The sequence below is a fragment of the Ceratotherium simum genome, chromosome 35 (genome assembly GCF_057802395.1).
Source record: "Ceratotherium simum simum isolate JZ-2026a chromosome 35, ASM5780239v1, whole genome shotgun sequence".
Classification (NCBI taxonomy): domain Eukaryota; kingdom Metazoa; phylum Chordata; class Mammalia; order Perissodactyla; family Rhinocerotidae; genus Ceratotherium; species Ceratotherium simum.
In genome coordinates, this window is record NC_141934.1 from 476837 (window position 1) to 500481 (window position 23645).

A 23645-nucleotide genomic window follows, 5' to 3' on the forward strand; every position below is an offset into this window, starting at 1 on the left:
ACATACAACTATCTACTGGGGCTTTGGGGGGAAAAAAATAAAATAAATAAAATCTTAAAAAAAAAAAAAAAAAAAGAAAGACTATACTTGAAGTTCTTTTGGATATATTTCCAGAAGTGGAATTGCTGGATCATAGGGTAATTCTATGCTTAATTTTTTAATTTTTTTTTTGGCGAGGAAGATTGGCCCTGAACTAACAGCTGTGCTAGTCTTCCCCTATTTTGCATGTGGGATGCTGCCACAGCATGGCTTGATGAGTGGCTTAGGTCTGCGCCTGGGATCCGAACCTGCGAACCTGGGTCGCTTATGTGGAATGCACTGAACTTAACTATTACGCCACTGGGCCGGCCCTTATGCTTAATTTTTTGAGGAGCTGCCGTATTGATTTCCATAATGACTATGCTGTTTTACATCCCACCAACAGTGCACAAGGTGCACAATTTCTCCTCTTTCTTGTTAACACTCGCTATTTTGTGTTTTTAGGAGTAGCCGTCTAATGGGTGTAAGGTGTCCTTTCATTGTGCTTTTGATTTACATTTCCCTAGTGATTAGTAATGTTGAGCATCTTTTCATATACTTGTTGGCCATTTGTATATCTTCTTTGGAGAAATCTCTATTCACATTCTTTTCCCATTTTTTAATTGGGTTATTTGGGTTTTTGTTGTTGAGTTATAGGAGTTTTTTATATTTTCTGGCTATTAATCCCTTATCAGATATATGATTTGCAAATATTTTTTCCCATTTCTTAGGTTGCCTTCTCACTCTGTTGATGATGTCATTTGATGAACATAAGTTTTAAATTTTGATATAGTTCAATTTATCTGTTTTTACTTTTATTGCCCAGGCTTTTGATGTCATAGCCAAGAAATCATTGCCAAATCCAACATCATAAAGCTTTTCCCCTATGTTTTCTTCTAAGAGCTTTATAGTTTTAGGTCTTATGTTTAGGTCTTTGATGCATTTTGAGTTAATTTTTGTATATGGTGTAAGATAAGGGTACAACTTCAGTCTTTTGCATGTGGATATCCAGTTTTCTCAGCACTATTTTTTGAAAAGATTGTTCTTTCCTCCATTGAATCGTCTTGACACTCTTGTAAAAAATCAATTGACCATATATGTGAGGATTTATTTCTGTTCTATTCCATTGGTCTATAAGTTAGTCTTCATGCCGTGACCACATTCTTTTGATTACTGTAGCTTTGTGGTAACTTTTGAAATCAGGAAGTGTGAGTCCTCCAACTTTGCTCTTCTTTTTTAAGATTGTTTTGGCTATTCAGGGCCCATTGAGGTTCCATACGAATTTTAGCATGGATTTTCCTATTTCTGTAAAAAATGCCATTGGGATTTTGATAGGGATTACATTAAATTTGTAGATTGCTTTGGGTAGTGTTGACATCTTAACAATATCAAGTCTTCCAATCCATGAGCAAGGGATGTCTTTCCATTTTTTTAGGTCCTCTTTAGTTTCTTGCAGCAAGATTTTGTAGTTTTCAGTGTACAAGCCTTTCTTCTCCTTAGTTGTTTATCCCTAGGTATTTTATTCTTTTTTATGCTATTGTAAATGAAATCATTTTCTTAATTTCCTTTTTGGATTGTCCATTGTTAGTGCATAGAAGTGCAACTGATTTCTGTGTATTGATTTTGTACCCTGCAACTTTCCTTAACTTGTTTATTAGTTCTGAGTTTTTTGTGGAATCTTTAGGATTTTCTACATATAAGATCATGTTATCTGCAAACAGAGATAATTTTTCTTCCTCCTTTCCAATTTGGATACCTTTTATTTCCTTTTCTTGCATAATTGCTCTGACTGGGACTTCTAGTACTGTTTGAGTAGAAGTGGCAAAAGTGGGCATCCTTGTCTTATTTCTGGTCTTAGAGGAAAAGCTTTCAGTCTTTCGGCATTGAGTGTGATGTTAGTTGTGGTGTATGTATAATATGATATGTAGCATGTGTGGTATGATGTAGCTTTCCATATATGGCCTTTACTACATTGAGGACGTTCCCTTCTATTCCTCGTTTGTTTTGTGTTTTTATCGTGAAGGAGTGTTGAATTTTGTCAGATGCTTTTTACGCATCAGTGGAAATGATCATTTTTTTCCCTGTCATTCTGTTAACATGGTGTGTATTGTGTTGATTGATTTTCGTATGTTGAGCCATCCTTGCATTCAAGAGTAAATCCCACTTGGTCGTGGTGTATAATCCTTTTAATATGCTGCTGAATTCAGTTTGCTGGTTGTTTTGGTGAGGATTTTTATGTCAATGTTCATAAGGGGTCTTGATCCATAGTGTTCTTTTTTGGCTTTGGTATCAGGGTAATGTTGGCCTTATAGAATGAGTTAGGAAGTATTCCCTTCTCTTCAGTTTTTGTTAACAGCTTGAGGAAGATTGATGTTAATTCTTCTTTGAATGTTTGGTAGAATTCACCAGTGAAACTGTCTCGTCCTGGCCTTTCTTTATTGAGAGGTTTTTGAGTACTGATTCAATCTCCTTACTAGTTACAGGTCTGCTCACATTTACTCTTCCTTCATAGGTCCATTTTGGTAGATTGTGTGTTTTTAGGAATTCGTCCATTTCATCTAGGTTATCCAATTTGCTGGTGTATAATTGTTCATAGTATTCTCTTATTATCTTTTTATTTTAAAGTATTATACAAGGGGAAAAAAAGGAAACAAATATACAAGGGAAAGGCATACTAAACACAATTGAGTGGCTTTTTTTTTTTTTTTACATTTTTCAAGCTTATTTTTAAGCAACTGAATTTTAAACTTAAGGTAGCTAAAAGTATTCCTTTGTTTTTCTTCTTTTTTTTTTCAGGGTTATTTAGATATGATTGACATAAAACATTGTAAGATATTTGAAGTGTACATCATGGTGATTTGATACACATATACGTGGTGAAAAGATTCCTACCATCTAGTTAATTATCACATCCGTCACCTCACATATTTGTTTATTTATCTGTGTGTGTGTGTTTGTTTGGGCTGGTCGTTTGGGCTGGTTGGCCTTTGTCTTGTGTTTTGTGGACTCATGCCCACTTCCTTGCAGTCGTCAGGCCAAGGCCTGCAGCTTTCCTGAGACAGTATGAACACCCCCCTGCAGCTGGCCCAGGACTTCTGGGACGGCTGGAGCCGGCCTGAGGCAAACAGAGCATCAGCGCCCTGCTGGAAATAGAGCTGGCCCTCTCGGCAGCCCCCCCGGTTCCCTGAGGGGCCTTGCCTGGACCCTCTGCTTGCGGTGTGGTACCGTGGTTTAAATTCCTGCAGCACAAGCAGGGGTGGCTTGGGTTAGCCAGGCCTCGCGACTCTGCTGTTGTTCCCTTCCTTCTGTTCTTAAAGCAGCGTCAGGGCTCAGGCTGAGCCGTGTGCTGCCTCCCAGGCAGAGAGCGACCACGTGAACGGCAAATGATGACTCTGAAAATCCAGAAACTTCACCATCATGTCTCCTCAAGGGATTTCAGAGCTAGGTTAACCTTTTTAAAGAGCTCGAGTTAAGGAGGTGAGGCATTTTGTTTATTTTAACAAAGCTGTCAGCTATTTCTTACCTTAAAAGAGTGTCGATAGTGTGAGAGATGATGAGTGGGCGCAGAGTGCTGCGGCTGGCATCCGCGTGGACAGTGCGGTGGAGAGTGTGACCCGTCCTCAGGGCGGCAGGGACGTCTGCACAGCGGTGGGCCGGGCTGGCGGGCTGCGGAGCGGACACCGCACAGTTAGGAGACGGGGGACCACCTGCCTCAAGAGAGCGGATCGTACAATGCCTGGAAGAGACCTGGCCACGGTTTCCTCAGCTTGTTTTCTGGACAGAAGGCTCAGATTCGGACCTGGACACTGGCAACCTCACTACAGGCCTTCTCTGTGAGCCCCGGGTCTGCTTGTTCTCCTCAGGGACTTCCTGTTAGGTGAAAGCTTGGCCCGGGATCCATTTTGCATGTCTCCTGCCTTCCCTCTTCTATCAGCTCTGTCCTTTTCTGCTGGTCTGGAAGGACGGCCCTGAGTGGGCTCTCTGTTGCCTCGCTGTCTGATGTGCTCCAGCGGCTTGTCTGCTGTTTGCTGCCTCTACCGTCTTCTCCTTTGAATCTCCACGGGATCCCCATCATTTGTGATGCCTCTTTTTCCTTGTGATCTGTTCCAAGTTCATTAGTTCCTGTCTTTAACCTTTTGAGGACACATATCAGCCATTCCCTAATATTTGTGCTAATAAATGCACAAATATTAAAACTAAAACGTAATTCAGTGGAAGGCAGCTCTCCCACGTCCTCTGAGGGGGCGCTGGAGTGCTGCTGGGGTGAGGGGGGTGGTCTGTACATGCTGGGTGCTTCTGTTTGGGGTCCGTGGCCCTGCCACCCAGGCCTGTCACAGAGACACCTCAGTGTGGATCAGAGGCTGTAGCCACTTGCAGACTGTGATGTCAGGGATAGGCCTGACCTCTTGGTGGGGGACAACCTGGCCTGGTGTTCAGGCCAGAATGGGGTCTGCCCAGGACGCTGACCCTCACCAGGAGCCATGATGGCTGAGGAGTCATAGTCCTACCTTTCCCCAACCAAATGACCTGTCAGGACTTTCCAGCCACCCAACATCCATTTCCAGTGGGGCAAGTGATGCAGGGGTATCTGGTGAGCTCAGCAGCCGCCACACAGTGTGGATGGGCGTGTGCGTGTGCGTGCCTGTGGGTGTATCTCTGGGTCCCTGTGGGCGGGTGTTTGTATGAATGTGTGTGCATGATTGTGTGGGTGGCTGCACACGTGTACCTGCAGGTGGGTTTTAGGAGGTCCCCAGACTGTCAGCATGCCTTCTGCTGGGTCGCCGCCTCCTTGTGGCAGGGGCCGGACACAGACTTTCCTAGCAGGCTCTCGTGGTGTGTATGTGGGTGTGGGGGGGAGCCAGATGGGGGGGACACCGCAGGGCCTAAAGTCTGCCCTGGGTGGAGGTGGGATGGAGCCCCCTGTGCGTTCCCACTGGGTCATTTGCATATAAATGCGGGACTTTGCTGGAGGTTAGTGGCGTCTGGACCTGTTGCCATGGGCACTCCAGAGCTTCAGGACCAGCAGCTGGCTCCCAGGCAGGGAAGGGGGGTTGGGAGCAGCAAGGCTGGCATCCAGCTCAGCTTCTGGGAGGGAAGGGGTATCCATGGGCACCCCGGGAGGATCCAGAGCTTGCCAGAGACCACGTGGGACCCTGGGCAAGGGCAGACTGGAGGGGACCTGGCTCTTGGATGCAGAGGGCCAGGAGTGGGGCTGGAAGAGTCTGGAACCTCCCTCCTCAGGGCACACCCTGTTCTCTCACACATACCCACCTCTGATCCATCCAGAGCTGGGTGGCCACAGCCATTGCAGCAGCCTCGCCATGGCACCCTGCTGCTGCCCATGGCAGCCGGGGGCTCTTCCTGACACCTGTGCTGCTCGTTGGCCCTGTCCCCCCACTGGGCTGTGGGCATCGCGCAGGCAGGGCCCGGTAGAGTCTCCCTGCTTGGGTCCCCAGTGTTGTTCCCTGATGAGGGAATGAATTACCAATTTCCCCACACATCTCACTCTTCCCAGAGAACTTCGGGGATCCAGCTGAGCCCCAGGCCCATCTCCCCGGTTGGCAAGGCCCCACACGGGGCTATGTTGGAACCCCCCGCCGGCCCGTGGCCCTGCTGACCCTCCCTCCCAGGGCTGTGGGGAGGATTGACGGGTGTTGCTGATGATGGTCCCAGGATGTGCCTGATGCCTGCGAGTGTCAGCGGCTAGCAGGAATGCCCACAGGAAAGCAGGCGGGAGGGTGAGGTGGGGGCCTTCATGGGGGTGCATGGGGCGCTTGCTGACTCAGAGGGGCATTGCTGGGTCAGGGTCGCCCCTCGGCCTCTCCCTGGGACCTGTGTGGATCTGCCTACAAAGGGACAAATCCCTCATGGGCCAGCACTGCCTCATGCTACAGCCTGGGGGCTGTGACCCCCTACCCCAGGGGCTTAGTTAGCAAAGCTGCAGTAGGTCAGGCTGAGGTCACTTGGGGAGGGCCATGCAGGCAGAGTGCCCAGCATGAGGGGGCACTGCCAGGTGCCCAGTCAGCAGCAGTCAGGGTATCAGGGACCCGTGGACTAGGGTGGGGAGGGACTCTAGGCTGGGGCCACCTCCAGGGCTGGGGGCCTGCTGGGGTGAGCCTCCTTGCGTGTGGGGCTGGGGCACAGACAGGGCAGCCATGCTGGGTGGGGGGCACTGTGCTCTGGGTCCTGTCACCATACCCTGGACGGACACTGTCCTCAGGGTGCCATCTCCCCAACCTTGGAGCAAGCCGGGCCACTTTGCCCTTTTCCAGGCCTGTCCTGAGATTGTGGCTGCAGCGAGGCTGCCCCGGGCCACTCAGCTGGGCCCGCCACGTCCTGCCGAGGGCAGGCGGATGAAGACAGGGCCCCTACAGCAGGGGAGCCAGGCCAGAGAAGTGAGGGACAGTGAGCTGGGACGTGCACAGCCCCGTAGTGGGCCTGGCACCAGCCCTCCCACCATCCAACCCGGCCCCCTGCACCCTCCCCCAAGGACTGTACTGTGTCCGTTTCACTGGGTCTTGAGCTGGTTCCTGTCAGGCAGGAGTTCCCGCTGCCAATGGCTTTTTCCACTTCTCCAGGCGGAGCGTGTTCCTTGTCAAAACGATGGGGAAGACAGTGGGAAATCCCCCAATATCCAACAGAGAGCCGCTGCTCGGGCCGTGGGCTCCTCCCAGGGACCCTTCTGTAGGCAGCTGGGGCAGGGGTGTAGGGGTATGGATGTGTCCCAGCCCCTAACCATCAGGCTCTCCAGCCCTGGCTTACTTGGCCCTGCAACCCCGGGGTGAGGGGTATAGGCTGGGGGACCCTGCGTTGCCTCCCAGAGGCTTATTGACCACAGGCTTCCAGGGGCTGCACCCCCACTGCCCCTCAAAGGGGCTTTGTACCTCTACAAAGAGGCTCTGTCTCTCCTAGAGAAGCCTGGGTGTTGCCATGGTGATGGGGGGCGGGGTCCACCATGTGTGGGGGAAAGGGCATTCCAGGCAGAGGGCACTGGGGTACACAGGCCATGGCCCTCGGCCTGGCTAGACAGCTACCCTGTCTGTGTCTTGCTGGGACCATCAGGGCATCTCTCGGATCCTTTGGCCCTTGGTAGGGGCTGGGCTCCCAGGCCCTGGGGCCCGTTGGATCTGTCTGGATTTGGTCCCAGCCTGGCTGTGAGCCCCGGCTCCTCCTCTGGAATGCCTGGGTCCCTGTGCCCACCCCAGAGTGCGGTGGGATGGGGCTAGGCCCTCATAACTGCCCACCATGCTTCTCCTCTCTCCCTGAGATGGAGTGGAGGTTGAGCGGGACTGGGGGTTGGGGCGTTGGGGGAACCACACAGGGCACCTTGCAGGCCCGGTGCCTGGTGGGGGAGGCGATGGAGGCAGCGGGCCAGCCTGCCCCACAGAGTGGAATACCTTGGGGCTCGACACCTCCCTGACCCTCTCAGGCTCCCCTCTCGTGGTCAAGGGTGGAGTGGGTGGGCTACCCATGCAGGCAGAGAGGGCACTGTGACTGCCAGTCCCCAGCCATCCCTGCCTGGAGCTCCATGACTCCCTAACCATAGGGCCTTGAGCCCTTGGGGTGCCCCCGGGTTGGCTGCCACAGGGACTGCGGAGGGGGTGGGTCCTTGCTGCCTGTACCCCACCCTCAGAGCCTGCAGGGCACCGCCGTTGGGCTGTGGCTGTTGCTGGAATCTGGGTCAGGCACAGGAGGGGCAGTGAGGGGGCTGCTCTGAACACCAGCCTGGGGGCCTGCTGTCCATCCCCATCCCATGAGTCCTCACGGAGAGGTGGGTCCCACAGAACCCAGGAGACTTGGAGGGTGCCACAGTTGGCTCAGGTAGCGTGTCTCTCTGACCTGCCCCAGTAGGAATCTCAGGCTGAGACCCTCCGGGGGGCCCTGGCACTGGCTCCCTATGGCTTGAGTTGCTCACCAAGTGGGGCAGCAGCTGGAATGCTCACCTGCCCCCGCCTGCCCGCCCGCCAGGGTGAGGCTTGCTTCTGCCATGTCTGGCCTGCAGTCACCTGGCCACTCCTCAGACTCAGCTCTGGGCCCAGGCTTTCAGCTCGCCAGACCCCAGGCTCCCCAGGCCCCCAGAAATGTCCCTGCCTTGACCTGACCCTAAGCCTCCTACATCAGCCCCCCCACCGCCCCCCGTCCTCCTGGGCCGCCAGCCCAGTGGCCCCTGCCCTGGGGCTGACCAGCGCTGCCCTTGGCCTAGGGCGCTCCATTTGCACAGGGCAAGAACCCCTTGGGAAGAACACTCCCGGACTGTTCTCACCCCCAGTCATCCTCCATATGATCTTCGGATGTGTGCTGCTGGACGTCCACGTGGACAGCCTAGGGGCAGAAGGAGGTCACTGGGGGGCTGTCTCTGTCTGTCCCCCGCCCTCCATGGTATCTGGCCCAGTGCGGCAGGGGCCCTTCTCTGCTGGGGAAATCTGATTTTCAGGCTGAATCCAATTATGGCTCGCACAGCTCCCTGAAAATCCCGCTGCAGCTGCATCCCTGCGGCGGCTGATGGCACCGCCCAGGCCCCTGGGGAGCTGAGTTCACCAGCCTCCTCGCTCACTTGCCGCCTTCTGGGGCGTCTGCTTTCCTTTCTGACTTACTTTCTGATTGTGGCAGGAGCTCCTGCTCCTCCTCGAACGCTGGCACGTGCAGACCTCTAGGGCCGGGGCCCGGAGCAGCCTGTGGGCTAGCCCTCTGCCCCAAGCGCCACTGCCACCTGAGTCACATTTCTTGCCGTCTTTTTTCTGTGTGCACACACGATCATTTCCACGCTCACTGCTTTGCACCTTGTCTCTGTGGCCACGTTACTTGTTTATGGCCTTGACCCAGTGTGAGTTGGGGTTTTGGGTTTTCCTATTGATTTGTAAGAGCACCTGATAGCTGAGGGTACCACTTTAATGCTTGATGTTACGAACGCTTGCTCCCAGCATGTCCATTGCCTTTTGTTGTCTTTATGTCTTTTTCTCTTGCTTTCTATTCCAGAGAATTACAAATGCACAAAAGCGGGGAGACTAGTGTGACGTGTCCCCACGTGCCCCTCGCCGGCTTCCGCCGTGATGAAGTCGCGGTTCAGAAGTAAAGTCATTACCCAGCTTTTGTCTGAAACGCTCGCTGCCTGTGTTGCTCTAAATGGTGTCACTTAAAAAAAAAAAAAACCGTAATAGCCATATGTGGTGCTTTGTTTTGGCTGTACAGAGATGTTTCATTCTCACAGAGTCGAGCTGGCCCATCTTTCCTTGGCAGTTTCTTCCACGCTTTAAGGTTGACAACAGCCTTCTCCCGCCCAGGCACCCCAGACCCCGCACTGACTGTGAGTGACCCTCTGGTCCTGGCTGGCTGGCAGGACGGACGTGGAGTCCGCCCTATGTGAACCCCACACCCCGGGCCTCCTGCTCCAGCCCTGTCCCTGGCCTCGGCACAGTGCCTGTCCTTGTGGGCTCGGCCAGAAGCTATCCCCGTGTCTGACCACAGTAGGGGCGACAGGGTAAAGATGGGCCCCATGGGCAGTGCCTGGGGGAGACACTTTCCCCTTCCAGGCTGAGAGTGGGCTTTGGCACCACCAGCCTGGGTTCTGCTCCTGGTGGCACCATTTCCTCCCCGTCTAGGTGGGTGGGGGGCAGAGATGTGGAAGGAGGCTCAGCCAGTGGCCAATCCTCTCCCTCCCCTCATGGGGGGCAGGGGCAGTGGGCAGTGTGCCCTCAGATGGCCGTTGAGGGTTCAGGACTGGAGCCCAGGCCCCCCCTGCGGGCCTGACCCCTAAGAATTTCCTCCAATTCCTCAGCCCGGATTGGACTCAGGCCCCATAATTTGATTTCTTGGAGCTGGGTCTGGCTGGACTCCTGAGGAGGAATGTCTGGGTCGGCAGGAAGGCATCAAATGTGGGTTTAGGTTTCAGGGGAAGGATCAGCATCTCCCCTAGTTACTCTGATGGTGCCTTCGTTTTCCTGATGGAGCCAGTACTGGCAGGGTTGTGCCTACAGCTCTGGGGCTGAGGTTCCCTCCTCCCAGTAGTGTTTCAGAACCCCGTTCTTGCCCACCTGCCCACCAGTTCATCCCCGCCAACTGTCCGTTGGCTCATCCCTCCAGCCAGCCTCCCATTCTTCCACCCACCTGTGTACCCATTCACCTGCCCATCCAACAATCCACCCACCCATCCATCTACCCCCATCTTCTCTTACAACTACCTGCTCCCCCTCCTATCCATGCATCTGTTCACCTGTTCATCCATTTCCCCTTCCGTCCAGCCGCCTACCCTTCCATCCCTCCATCCACCCACCAATCCATCCACCTGGGGTCATTCCTGGGGTGCCCAGGCCTGGACAGGCTTTCCCCAGGTCGACCACCTCCGCTCCTGCCCTAGGACAGGCAGGGCTGTCTCTGGACGGCATGTTCATCCACCTCTTCTTGCTAAATCAACTCCACGGGCGGCTGGGCAGATGAGCGTATGTGGGGAGATGCCACCTCCACCAAGGACTTGCAAAGCCGGTGGTTGGGGTCTGGGTGGGGGTTGTAAGGGATCTGCCTGGCAGGCAGTGCGCGGCCCTTCCCAGGTGGATGGAGGCTGTGATGGCATCGGCCAGAGAGGAGATTGAGGGTCAGCCGAGGTCCTGCAGCATGGCACTTCCCTGCCCGCCCCCAGACCCTCCAGGGCCACAGCAGAAGCGAATCTGGTGTTCACCCCTACCCAGGATTGGGGCCCCATCCCAAGGCCCAGCTGGGGAAAATGTGTTTGAAGTCTTGTGGCTGATCTTAAAAATTCATGTACATTTTGCCTTCCATGTCATCACATATTTATTGTTTTAACATAAAAATAGCATTTTGAGTTGCCATCAGGAAAGCTGCTCTCTGGGGTGCTGGCCTAGGTCACCTGCACGGGCACATGCTCCTGTGCGTGGGCCGTGCACCTCAGACCCAGGAAGGCCACCATGTTGGGGGAGTGGGCCCAGGTCTTCCCTGCTTCCTCGATGCCCCCGGCCGGTGGCTGCCCTAAAGGCCACTGAGGTAACAAAGCTGCAGCCTGAGGGCTCGGCACCTCCACGCGCAGGCAGACAGAGGGGTGCACCCTCAGCCTGGGACAGAGGGCATGGGCACCAGACCCGGGGTTTCTGCTTTCTTGTGGGCAGCTGTGGGGTACTCTCTCCCGGGGCTGGCTAGTGTTTGGGGGTGTCTCCTGGGAGACACACAGTTATTTAGCTCCAGCTGAGAGAACTGGGCAATGAGAAAGTCAGTGTGGGGTTTGGCCACCTTCTCGCTGTAGCCTCAGGGTTCTGGCCCCCCCGCCAACCCCTAGACGGAGCGAGTGGACCCCCTGTGCAGGGGTGCTCCTTGGACCCCTGGAGGGGCCAGGGCAGGGCAGCTGGAGGCTGGGGCTGCGTGCTCACGGCCGTGGATGCACTGTGCTGTTTGTCCCTTATTCCCTGCTGGCTCCCCTCCACCCCCAGCAGCCACCACCTCTCCTTCTTCCAGCTGTGCTGGTCTCACTGCCCATCCGCACGGTCACGCCGACAGTTTTGTGTGAGAGGGGCTGGGAGTGGAGCACAGCCTCTGGCACTTACGCTGGCTGCTTGCTCTCGCTGGGCTTCGGTTTCCCAAGCTGTCACAGTGGGCTGGGCTCTGCAGTGTCCTTTCACCTCGAGCTGCACCCATGCCCCCCAACTGTGTCCCTGGCCTAGCCGGCACCGGTATGGCCAGGCCCAGCACTGACCCTTCCTCTCTAGGGCTCTGTCTTTGCAGCCGGCTCCGCCCAGGCCAATGAGCAGCAGAGCTGGCCCTGCAGGGGTGCTGCCTGCTGTGCTGTGTCTCAGGCCCAGGCCCTACGTCGTCGGTGCAGGGAGGGGGCCAGCAGAGTCAGCCTCAGTCGGCTGGCATATGTTGGGCCAGGAGGAGGCCCTGAGCAGCACTGGGCAGTGTGGCTGCATGGCGTGCACCCTGTGTGCTGCTGCGTGCCTGGGTCTGAGCTCCACATACTTCTCCTGCTTCTTTTTGCCCAAGAAAAACGAACACGCTGGGCAGCCGGGAAGCAGTGTTCAGGAAAGTGCTGCCTTGTCATTGCAGCTGCCAAGCCTTCGCCACTCCCACTTGCTCCCCTGGGGCCTGCAGGGGCAGCACTGGGCCAGGGCCCAGGCAGGCCTGACCCTCCTAGGCCTTGGACACCTAGGCCCCTTCCCTCAGTCTCCATCTGGATTGGGCGTCAGGCACACAAGCCACTTCCAGGCACAGAATCTCAACCAGGCTGTACTCGGTTTTCACTCTGCCATATGTGTAGACACCACCCTCATTCCCAGGCAGTGTGGCTGTGAATGGAGGCCAGACTGCTGGTCTGCAGGCCAGTGTCACCCCTGCAGCTGCCTAGGTGTCCAGGGCACCTGATGGCTGTGGAGCAGCTTCTCACTCTCTGCCCACAGGCACACCAGCTCTGCCACACCAGCTGCGTGGCTATTGATGGGTCCCCCACCCTCCTGGGCCCCAGCGTTCACCTCAGTGAGATGGGCCTGGGCTAGCCCCATGAGACTGTGGTGAGCGGGCATGTGCTACGGGCAGCAGAGGGCCTGGGGGGTCTGAGAGCTGGTCACATTAGTTCTTCCTGCCCTTCCCTTCCCAGCGGGCTCTGGGACGCCCACGGTCCGTGGTTCTGCTGGGCCTGGCAGGAAGCAGAGGAGCCTGGATCAGAGCCCCACACCCCGCAGGGAGGGAGACGGCTGCTTCCAGCTGGCCTTGGATTAATGGCTTTTAATTTAGAATTTAATCAATGCAGCTTCTCTCCGGAGAGCTGGATGCTCCGGTCTGGGAGTGAGTCACGTGATCTGTGAGTGAGGTGGGCAGGGGGCCCGTGCTGGCCTTTCCAGGCCTCTGCCCCGGCCCCACCCTGACCTTGCTCTGCTTTGCCTGCAGCCAGCAGGCATCCTGGTCATGGAAGACTGCAACACGCGCTCGGCTGCCAGCATCCTGGCCTCGGTGAAGGAGCAGGAGGCCCGCTTTGAGCGGCTGACTCGGGCGCTGGAGCAGGAGCGACGCCATGTTGCCCTGCAGCTGGAGCGTGCCCAGCAGCCTGGTGTGGGCAGTGGTGGCGTGAGCAGTGGGCAGTCCCCGTCGATGGCCTGGCAACAGCTGGTCCTGCAGGTAACAGCCCGGTGATTCAGGAAGGGTGAAAACAGCCAAGTGGGGAAACAGTCAAGGGACCCTGGTGGACCACAAGCCAGCATGCGATGGCTTATTGCAAGACCTCCTGGGGCCTCTGGGGAGGGGAGAAAAATGGGATCCTAAGGGGGCTAGAAGTCTCACTTGGATGTGCAGAGCACCATGTGATGAATGGGCAGGACACAGCCCACCCACCCCTCAGAACACCACCCTCCACTCAAGTGAGCCCTCAGGGCCCAGGCAGCTGGGCAGGGTCTGTTCCAGGCAGCTCCACAGCCAGCCTGGTGACACTGAGGGTTTTGCCAGCCCTCGAGTCTCCCTGCCATGGTGTTTTCCTTCGTTGCGTGCATCAGTGAGTCAGCCCCAGGGGAAGGCCCGAGCAAGGCCCCAGACCCTGCCTGCAGCTCAAAGGGTGACCTGGCAGCCTCAGTTTCCCCACTGGCCGTTGCGCTCAGACTGGGCTCAGGCCCCTGCTCAGCCCCGGGAGGTGTGGAGCCCTGTCTGCTCTGTGGCCTGGCCCTGGTGCGTACTCTGGAGTCAGACAGCCTGGCCTCCCCACCCCTTCCCCCTGCTGTGCCCAGTACCTAACCTGCAGACGGGGCGGACAAGCACCTGGCTCACAGGCTGGGGGCAGGAGGAGGAAACGCAGGAGGCCTGGACTTTGCTGTGATCACTGCGGTTCCTGTTATTGACTGAGGCACAGGGCCGGGGACAGGCAGGGCGGAGCTGTCCCAGGAGCTGTGGGAAGCGGTGGACCCCTGGGTGGAAGCTCACCCCACAGGCCTCCCACTCTTGCCCCTCCTCACCACTAGGAGGTGGCCTGGGAGGCTGCAGCCTGCTGAGTCCCCTGGGCTCCTCACAGAGTGACCCTAGAGGGCCCTCCTACCCGGCTCCTCAGTGTCCCCAGCTCAGCTCCCCGAGCAGGGGCAGCATCGTTGCCCTCCTAAACCTGGCAGTCAGACCTCCTCCCAACGTGTTCCCCAGCACGTGCACACCTCCCTTCTCTGGTCCACTGCGCCCCAGCTCCAGGGAACCAGACAGGCTGTGGATGCGGGCCCAGCACACACATGCTGGTGGCTTGGGGCAGCCTGGGCCCCTGTGGCTGGAGACAAAGGGAGCAAGGTGCTGGTCTCGGCTGACACTGGTCCAGGGGACTAGCCTCGCCTAGCTGGGACATGTGGGGCTCAGAAGCAGTGGCCCATGTCAGGCTGGGGGACCTGGCAAGTGCCCACCCCAAGCCTCGGTGTCCTCATCTGCCAGTGGCTGATCCACACATGCAGCCCAGCATGGTACACAGTTGGAGCCAAAGCCATGTCTCCAGAGGGCTAGACCCTCTGGCAGCCTCCACCATTGGGGAGCTGTCTTTCTAAGCCCTCTGGTGTTGAGGTGGGCTACACAGCCAGTCCACAGGAGGCTGGGACTGAGGTGGGGTCGGTCGAGGTGGGGTCGGTCTAGGTGTGAGGCCCACCCCTGCTGTCCGCTGGACCCCAGGCACTCCAAAGGATGAGGCCTGTACCCGCAAACCTGGAGGGGAGCAAAACAGCCAGCTGGGCCACATGGGGACAGTGTCAGTCAGTGACCCCAAGGCTGCCCCTGAGGAAAGGGCTCCAGCCTCCAGCCCAGAGGGCATCACTGAGGGTTGATGTCCCCAAAGGAAGATGTTCCCATAGGCTGGAGCAGTCCTGGCCTCCTGAGGGGTAAGGACTGAGGACCTCAGGCCACCACCCTACCCCACCCGCTGTCCCTCCCCACCCAAGGCCCTCGCAGCCTGCCCTAGGTTTTCTGTCTCTTGGGAGGAGATGGTTTTCTCAGGCTGAGATCTGAGAGAGCATGTGTTCCTGGGGCTGTGACTGGACTGGTAGGGCTGATGGGGACGCTGGGTGAGGGGGGGCCACATCCAGCTGGCCAGGCCTGGCAGCCTCAATGCCCAGCCTGCTTCCCAGATTCATCTCAGCATAAGGAGCCTAGTGACTTGCCTGCTGAGCCACAGGGCTGCCTGGAGCTGGTCCTCAGGAGGGAGCCGAGGTCTGCAAAATCCAGGGGCCAGGGGCAAGGCAGGGAGCTGGACCAGGGGGTTGAGAGGCCAGGGGTTACTGCTGCTCTGTCCCCCAGGCTGCTCTAGTCCTGGATGCCTGCCTTTCCTCCTCCAACAGGAAGAGTCCCCTCCTCCAGACTCCTGGCTGGAGCAGGGCTGGCCCTCACCCAGGATTTGGGGGGTGGACACTTTTAGGGACCTGCTAGCCTCAGATTAGGCCAAGGTGGGTATGTGACTGGGGCGCTAGCAGCTGGGGAAATTGGGGAGAAGACAAACAGCTCAAATGTAAGCATCCAGGCCAGGTTCCCTCAGGGCAGCAGTCCAGTCCTCCTGCTCCTGCGCAGGTGGCTCCATGGGTAGAAGATGCAGGGGGCAGTGGTCAAAGCAACTTATCCCTGTGCAAGTAGGGAAACTGAGGCTTAGAGGGACATACAGTGGACACCCAGAGTGCTTGAGCATGCTGACTATATGGCCTGTGTACATGGCATGTTGTGGAAGCAGAGAGTGGCCCCAGAGATGGCTTGGTTTCTGAGTGGGATCTGGGAAGAAACAGGTGGGAGGCAGGAGGCCCAGGCCCGGGCCCTCTCTTCCCCCATCCATTGAACCTCCCTGGGCTGGCCCCCTCTGTTCAGAGGGGGGCTTCCTTGTTTATGATGTGAGAGCTGTTGGCTTGCCTCTGTGGGGTAATGACCCAAGAGGTGGCCCCAGCCACAGCCCAGCCCTTCCCCTGTGTCTGCGTTCACCCCAACAGAGCCAGACTCTCTTCACGGGGGCTGCTGGGGGAGTGCACCTGACAGGGGAACCCCTGACTAACCAGCTACACTGACGCCCCAGCCACCACTTCCCGGTAGATCACAGGCATGGAGGAGAGGATCTGAGGCCAGCTCTGCCCATGACCTTTCACCCAGGGTCACCCAATACTTGGGTTCCCCAGTCCGCTGTTTGTTCTCTGACACTCCTCAGAGAGTGGGGGGACCCTGGGCCTCTGTGTCTTGATGGGGAGAACCCAAGACAAAGGGGGTCAGTGCACAGCCATTTGCCAGGTCCCAGTGGAGCTCTGTGGGGACACTTCTTTGGGGGGACTGTGGTGAGGGGTGGGCTGGAGTCTGGGGCTGGATCTGGGAGACCTGAGAGATCTTGCAGTGTAACTACTGTCTCATCGGCCCCCACTTCACAAAAGGGGAAACTGAGTCGCAGCCAGGATGAGCAGCTCGTGCCAGTGAGGGTGGCCTTGTGCTCTGTCCATGGCCGCACTGGCTTCTGCTCTGCCAGAACTCAGTTTCCCCAACTCCACAGGGGGAGGGGCGTGTGAACCCCTTTACCGGGGGCAAACCGAGGCCTGGGGAGGAGGCCAAAGTTACTCGGCGGGAAAATGTCACCCCCGCGGGATGGCCGTAGGGAGGGGCGAAGAACCCTGAGCGGCTGCGGGAGACTTAGGGGCGACCCGGCCGGCCGGCAGGAGAGCGCCGCCCCGCCCGCCCGGGCGCGGCCCCGCCCGATTGGCTGCTCGCCGTGACCGCCGCCGGATCCGCCCCCGCCGGGAGCGAGTCCGCCGAGCCCGAACCCGAGCGGCCCGGGCGCCGGAGCCGAGCCGCGTCTAGCCGCTGCTGCCGCCCGCGCCGGCCCGCGCCCCCGAGCTCGGCCCGATGCCGGCCGAGCTCAGACAGGTTGGAGGGAACTTGTCCCGGGCGCGGGGGCACCGTCCCGGGGGCTCGGCGGCGGAGGGCGGGGCGCCGGCCTTCCCGAGAGGACCGCTTTTGTTCCGCGGAGCCGCCGTCGGGAGGCGGCTATTGTCTGGGCTCCGGCCGGCGCGTCTGGCCCCGGGGCCAGGCGGGGTGGCGGAGTGAGCGCGCCGCCCTGGGGGTGTGTGCAAGGCGCGGGAGGGGCCGCGGGGTCTCCAGTGCCCCTCCCCGGCGGCCGGGTCCCGGGGCCCCGGGCGGCGCGACCCTGCGCGGGGAGCGGGTGCGGAACCAGGTGGGCTCGCTCCCGGCCCGGCGCCCAGGACAGGTGCTGGAGCCGGGGGTAGGGGGTGACGGCCTTCCCGAGCCCAGCCCACATCCATGAGCCATACTGTGGCTCAAATCCCGCCAGCTCCCCCCGCCCCAGGCTCCTCCACCTCTGGGGCAGTCAGTGGCCAGACCCTGGGGGCCGCAGCAGGGGCACACAGCACGCAGGGGCTCTCTATGCGGGAGGTAGGCCGAGTCTGGAGAGGCCAGCCCCGCTGGGACTCCATTCCCCCTGGGGGCTCTTCGGCCTCCCCTCCCTTCGCGTTCCCGACGCGGGTCCGACACTGGGGACCTGCGAAGGAGCTTCCGGAGCTTTAATGGAAGCCCTGTCTGCGCGGCAGCCACGTGAAGGGGGCTGGGGGACGCCCTGCCCGCATGGAGAGGTGGGATAGGGTCTCCGAGGAAAACCCCGGGCAGCTGGCCTCCCAGTACTGGGGTTGAGTACTGGGCATGGGGGCAGCCTGCACTCTTTGCTCAGAGGGGGCGGGGTCCGGGAAGGAGCGAGGAGACAGGCCCCTTGTGGTGGGAAGTAGGTCACCCACACCCCGGCCCACCTAGACAGCTGAGTCCCTGCTTGCTGTGTGTCCCTGCTGCGGCCCCCAGGGTCTGGCCACTGACTGCCCCAGAGATGGAGGAGCCAGGAGCGGGGGCAGGGGGGAGTAGGCTGGCGGGATTTGAGCCACAGTATGGCTCATGGATGTGGGCTGGGCTCAGGGAAGCTGGGGTAGGTGACAGCCAGCCCTCCTTTCCCTCCCCTACAAGCCTGCTCCCCCCAGCCTGCTGGGCCCCTGCACCCCCTTGGCCTCTCTGCCACTCAGCATGGCAGGTGGACTGCTGCTGCTGAGGGATGAGCTCCTGTCTGCCAGGGCTGGGGAGAGGCGGTGGACCCCAAGGGAGAGGGCATCTGTGGTGGCCAAGGGCTTGCTCCCTGGTAGGAGATGCAAGCCTGGCTTGTCCTGGACTCCATGCAGGATGGGCATGCTGGTTGGAGGGCTGTCACTTCTCCACTCCTCCATTCATTTGTCCAGCGTAGCCGTCTTGTGCCCTCTGGGGGCCTGGCCCTCGGAGTTGTGGGAGCCAGGTGTGGGATCCCACCTTAATCTGTACCCTGTGTGTGCTGGTGGGGCCATGGGCAGAGTGAGGCACTTGCCTCACAGTTTGTTCTTTATGATACAGACCGTGGGTGCTTATCTGCCAAGTGCAGGCGGGGTAGGTAAATCGATGCCTCCAGGACCTCAGTCCAGCCCCCCAGTAAAACTTGGCTTGTTTTCTCTGTTCCCTCCCTCTGCCATTCCCACATGCACTCTGGAGGCTGTTGTGGGCTTTTGCCCAGGTGGCAGCCCCTCTGCATTGTCCCACACCTCGCTTTTCTGCTCCCCACGCTCCACGGGTCTGGCCGCAAAGGCGCTACCCAGCCTGTCCCACCGCCTTGACCCCTGGGTCCTTCCCGTTTCTGCACAAAGAAGCTGAGCCCCAGGGTTGTGACGGGGCCCAGGGCCCTCGCACCGTGCTCGGTCCTCTGCTTCTGGGGACCCTTTTGAGAGCAGTGGCGGGTGGTTGGGTCCACCTTTCTGGGGTACCGGCCACTCCAGCCCCTGGCTTGGAGTCTTGTGCCAGGCCCATCCCACAAGTTCAAGGAAGCTCAGGGGAAACTCCAGGCCTGGACAGCAGCCCCTTCCTGGGTCAGGCCCGGTGGCTGTGGATCAGCTGGACCATGGATGGGAGTGCTGTGGGACAGATTTGGGCCCTGGAGGTTGGTGATGGGAGGCTGGGCAGTGGTCCCAGCGAGAGGGGCAAGGATGAGGCCAGCTCGGGAAGGGATGACAAGAGACAGCTGACAGGACGTGGCAAGATTTGGGTTGTGGAGGAAGGCTGGGGGTGGTGTTTCAGTCTGATGTCTAAGGTGCAGAGGGAACCTGGGGCTGCAGAGCCATGGGTTCCTGAGGGTGCACCAGTCTGGGTAGGTGGACATGGGACATGGGGCCATAGAGCAGGGACTTAAGGCTGGATGAGGATCCATGCACCCTGGTCAGCTGCCTCTGTTGAGCGCCGACTGTGTGCTGGTCGTTAGCCCACGATCCCACGTCCTGGCCCTGAAGGTGTTGCAGAGGCCCGAGCCACGGGTCCACTTTGGGCCTCTCCCTACCCTAGGCCTCAGTTCTGCCATCTGCTGCCTGCTCTGAGACCCCGCAGTGGACGTCTGGGTGGGTGGTTGAGGGAGGGGATGGGGATGTGTGCATGTGCGAGTGCCTCTGGGGGCAGTGGGTGCTGTTAGGAGAGCACGCAGATTGATGTGCTCGGACCTGTGGGCTGGGCTGGGTGCTCATGCACACGCGTGTACATGTACCTGTCCCTGTGGGAGGGACCAGGTACGTGCATGTGTGTGTCCAGGTCCTTGTCTGCGTCTGTGTGCCCAGGCATGTGTAACGGGGCCAGACCTTCCCATGATCACCAGCTGACTCACGCTCCCGCCCGCCTGCCCGCACGTGTGAAATCATTGCCCATTTTTAGCTCCCTGAGGTCATGTGCCAGCAGGGGCTCTTGGGGCCCCGGGATCCCGCTGCAAGGCTGCCCAGGCTGGGTGTTAGTGGGCGATGCTGCAGGGTTGCCAGGCCTTGTTGGGGGCCCCTGGCTCTCCTGGGCCCCGCATCCCCTCATCCCCCCAACTCTGCAATGTCAGACCGTCACCACAGGCTGGAGTGAGAAGAATAAGCTGGGCCTCATAGTGGCATTGAGGTCCAAGATGGGCTTCTCCCTCCTCACTGCCACTGGCTAGCTAGGGAGTAGGGGGCTCTTCTCTGAGAGTTAATATATGCAGATGTATTATTATACTACTATACATTGTAGTCCTAAGGGGTCATGGCCCACCGGCAGTGTCCCCAACATTCCCGGGTCCTCTTAAGTCTGTCTTGCTCCTCCCCTTCCCCCCTCCCCGCACTTGCAGCCCCTGGGCCCCAGCAGAGAGAGCTCAGCCCCTGCCACACATTTGCTCCCGCAGTTCCCAAATACAGATGGGGCATCTGAGGCCTTGGCGGCAGTGACAGGCTGTCCCTGAACTTCTTCCTGCTCCAGAACCGTCCCAGCTCCCCAGTGCCCTGAAGTGCAGGCTGCCCTGCATGGCAGCCCACCAGTGTGCCCCCACTCTGGGCCTCAGTTTACTTTTCTTTCCCTGAGAACAGTGTTTCTCCTTCCTGGCCAGGTCCCCAACAGGCATTCCACGCACATCCCAAGACTGAGAAGGTGGTAACCAAGGCCACCTGAGGGGCGAGGTGTGACTGAAAGGCTTTGCAAAATTGCCTTCCCTGTGGGTGCCTGAGGTTCCCAATTAGGAGACTGTGAGGTCCAGGTGAATGCCGCCCCTCTGTCAGGTGTCTTTCCCTTTTCATAAAATCACGAGTTGTCCTCTGAGGCCCTGCTTCTGGGAGAGGGGGTTGCATTCTGTGGCCTCTTTCTTCCTGTGTCACCAGAGCCCGAGGGATGCTCCTGTCCTAACATGTTGGTGCAGGCCTCTTCCTGGACCCCTGAAGAGGCTGCAGGAGCCTAGAACCTCAACACCCCTTGCAGCTCCAGGGGTCAAGCATTCCTTCAGGACAGGACTTCAACCTGGGGAAGCTTCCCGCCCTGGGGTCTGCAGGAGGCAGGCCCTACAGGCAGCTCTGGGCGCCTTGCACAGCTCCCAAGCCTAAGGACAGGAGCAGAGTAGGGCTCCGATGCCAGGCAGGTGAGGATGTGAGCTGCTGGCCTTCCCTGGGCTCTCCTCTGCGTTTGTGCAGGCCTCGGGGCCAGGGGCCCGGGCAAGGGACCCATCCTGCAAGGCACAGGGCCTGGGCTGTGGAGCAGGGCCTGTCCTCCTGCTGACCCCGCCCCGGCTGCCTGCCCACCGCGGCTGGGATTTCATCCCCTACCCATCCTGGCCAGGTGCTGATCCCAGGACGTTGGTGCTGTGCAGGGGACCCACCTGGTCAGAAGCCAGGGGTAGACTGTGGCTCTCAGACTCCTGTGCCACTCAGCGCAGCAGGGCTCTGGCCTAGCTCTGCTGTGGGCCAGTCTGTCCTCTTTGAGCCTCAGTTTCTCCACTGGCCGGTAGGCATGTGGACCTTAGAAAGCCCTCTGTCCAGAGATCGTCTTGCCTGGAATTCCCCATGGTCATACCCTACAGGGACCGGATGGCAAGGGGAGCCACAGGTTGAGAATGAGGCAAGTGGCCAAGAGCCGAGGAGACCTGGGGAGTGTGCAGCGAGAGGACACAGGATTCCTGTCAAGGACCAGCTGGGTCCCCTCGGCCTGAATCTACCCTCTCTGGGCCCTGATATGACACCCAGGGTCTTGGTGGGGAACACTGGCCACTGGCCCGAGCGAGGTAGGGCCAGGCTGTGCCCATCAACACCCCAAGAGTGTCCGGGCTGGAAGGAGCGAGGGTGTGTTGGTGCTCTGAGCGCACAGGGCATTCTGGAAGCTGAGTATTTCTGTCCTATGAGGGTGTCTGGCTGGCCTTGGGGACGGCAGGAGCCTAGGTGTGCTCCAGGGAGTCAGTGCGCGGTGCTGCAACTGTCCCCCCAAGGCCTCTGCACCACGGTTTCTGGGGCGAGGCAGGGAGGAGGCCCAGACACCAGGAGGGCCCAGCCAGGGGTGGCGAGCAGTGTTGGGAGAGCATCCTCCCGGCCTCCAGAAGCCTGTGGCAGCCAGACTCTGGAACTCAGACAGGGCTGCCCAAGACTGCACCACTGGGGTCCAGGGCCTTATTTGCCAGCTCATCCCGCGGAGGCCCTGGAATGGGGGGACACGTCTCCAGGGCCCCATGAGATGGGGCGATAGGGCAAGGTCAGCCCCTCGGCACTTAGAGGCAGGAACATGCTACTGCCTTCACCAGCTGGGGCTGAGACAGCCCTGGGGTCGGTGGGTTCCAGGGCAGGGAAGAAGGCCCTCTGGCGTCCAGGCCAGTGCGAGGATCGGCACTCCAGGGCAGGGTGAGCAGTGGGTCCTTCCACTGATGCCCACCCCCTTCACCCAGGAGCAGAGCCCGGGCAGCCAGGCCTCACTGGCCACCATGCCGGAGGCACCCGAAGTGCTGGAGGAGACAGTGACAGTGGAGGAGGACCCTGGCACGCCCACCTCCCATGTGTCCATTGTCACGTCAGAAGACGGCACTACCCGGCGCACTGAGACCAAGGTACGACTGGGCCCAGGCGGCGGGCACGTCGGCTTTGCAGCCGCAGTTGTCCTGTTTGCTGAGTGGGCGCCTGTCCCGGCCTCCCAGGGGCTGCCCATTGTTTGGGTGGAAAACTGAGGCCACCCTGGCCCCACTGGGGCAGTGTCTGAGCCCCTTGGGCTGCCCAGCCCACTGGCCATCCGCTTACCCACCAGGTCACCAAGACAGTCAAGACGGTGACCACACGAACAGTGCGCCAGGTGCCTGTGGGCCCAGACGGCCTCCCCCTGTTGGATGGCGGCCCCCCACTAGGCCCCTTTGCCGATGGCCCCCTGGACCGGCACTTCTTGCTGCTCGGGGGAGGCCCGGCAGCCACACTCTCCCGTGCCTACCTCAGCAGTGGGAGCGGCTTTCCCGACGGCCCCGAGACCCGTGACGTCCCCAGCTATGGCAGCCTGTCCCGTGGGCTGGGCGTGCGGCCCTCGCGTGGTGGCCCCCTTGGCCCAGGCCCTGGTGATGGCTGCTTCACACTGCCTGGCCGCCGTGAGGCCTTCCCCGTGGGCCCTGAGCCTGTGCCACCAGCTGGCCGCTCCCAGCCTGAGCGCTTCCAGGCAGAGCCCTATGGCTTGGAGGATGACACGCGCAGCCTGGCTGCTGACGACGAGGGTGGCCCGGACCTGGAGCCTGACTATGGCACCACCATGAGAAGGAGGCCTGACTGTGGGCGGGGCCTTCGCACCAGGTGAGTACCTTGTGCCCTGCCTCCGCCTCCAGGAAGTCTGCCTTCCATTCCTCCGCCACAGAGTACCCCACAGGTAGTCTAGCTGCTGAGGCCAAGTTAGTCATGCACACATTAGTTTGAGTTGGCCTCGCCTCTTCTCAAGGACAGCAACAAGGGAAGGCTTTGGGATGGTGAACGTTGTACTGGGCACCGTCCCTGCGGTCTGGGGCATGAGAGAAGCTGGTGATGGTGCCTGACACTTGCTCCAGCCAGATGGCCATGAAGACACGAGCACAAGAGGCTCAGGGCGTTTCTCTGAGCTGGAGGCCCCAGCCTCTCCCCAGGACTCAGTTTCCCCCATGCTCAGTAGCAACCAGAACCCATGCCCCCCGGCCCTTCCTGGCGCTGCCTCTGGTTCTGTCCTCTCTGCCCTCAGGTTGACTGTCTATAGAGTGGGAACATGACCACAGCCTGGGTCTGGATTACGCTGCATGACCATGGGCTAGACACCTGATACCTCCTGGCCGCAATCCTTCCCCTAGGAAGCAGATTTGATGGTGACAGCCCACAAGGACATGTTGTGCC

At 58.9% G+C, this 23645-nt stretch overlaps 1 protein-coding gene across 8 annotated transcripts in view; it reads left to right on the forward strand.

Annotated features, from left to right (window-relative positions):
• Positions 1-23645, forward strand: part of ARVCF (ARVCF delta catenin family member) — a 49497-nt gene that overhangs the window by 15010 nt on the left and 10842 nt on the right. For 4 of the 8 annotated variants that reach the window (XM_087423712.1, XM_014796735.2, XM_087423708.1 and 1 more), the window contains exons 3-5: positions 12904-13131; positions 22202-22360; positions 22555-23081. In XM_087423712.1, the coding sequence (XP_087279838.1) occupies positions 12922-13131; positions 22202-22360; positions 22555-23081 (896 nt within the window). In that variant the 5' untranslated portion in view covers positions 12904-12921. Of the gene's footprint in view, positions 1-12903; positions 13132-16795; positions 16852-19472; positions 20912-22201; positions 22361-22554; positions 23082-23645 lie in introns of those variants that run through there. The other 4 variants (XM_087423711.1, XM_014796737.2, XM_087423710.1 and 1 more) reach the window with 4 other exon arrangements.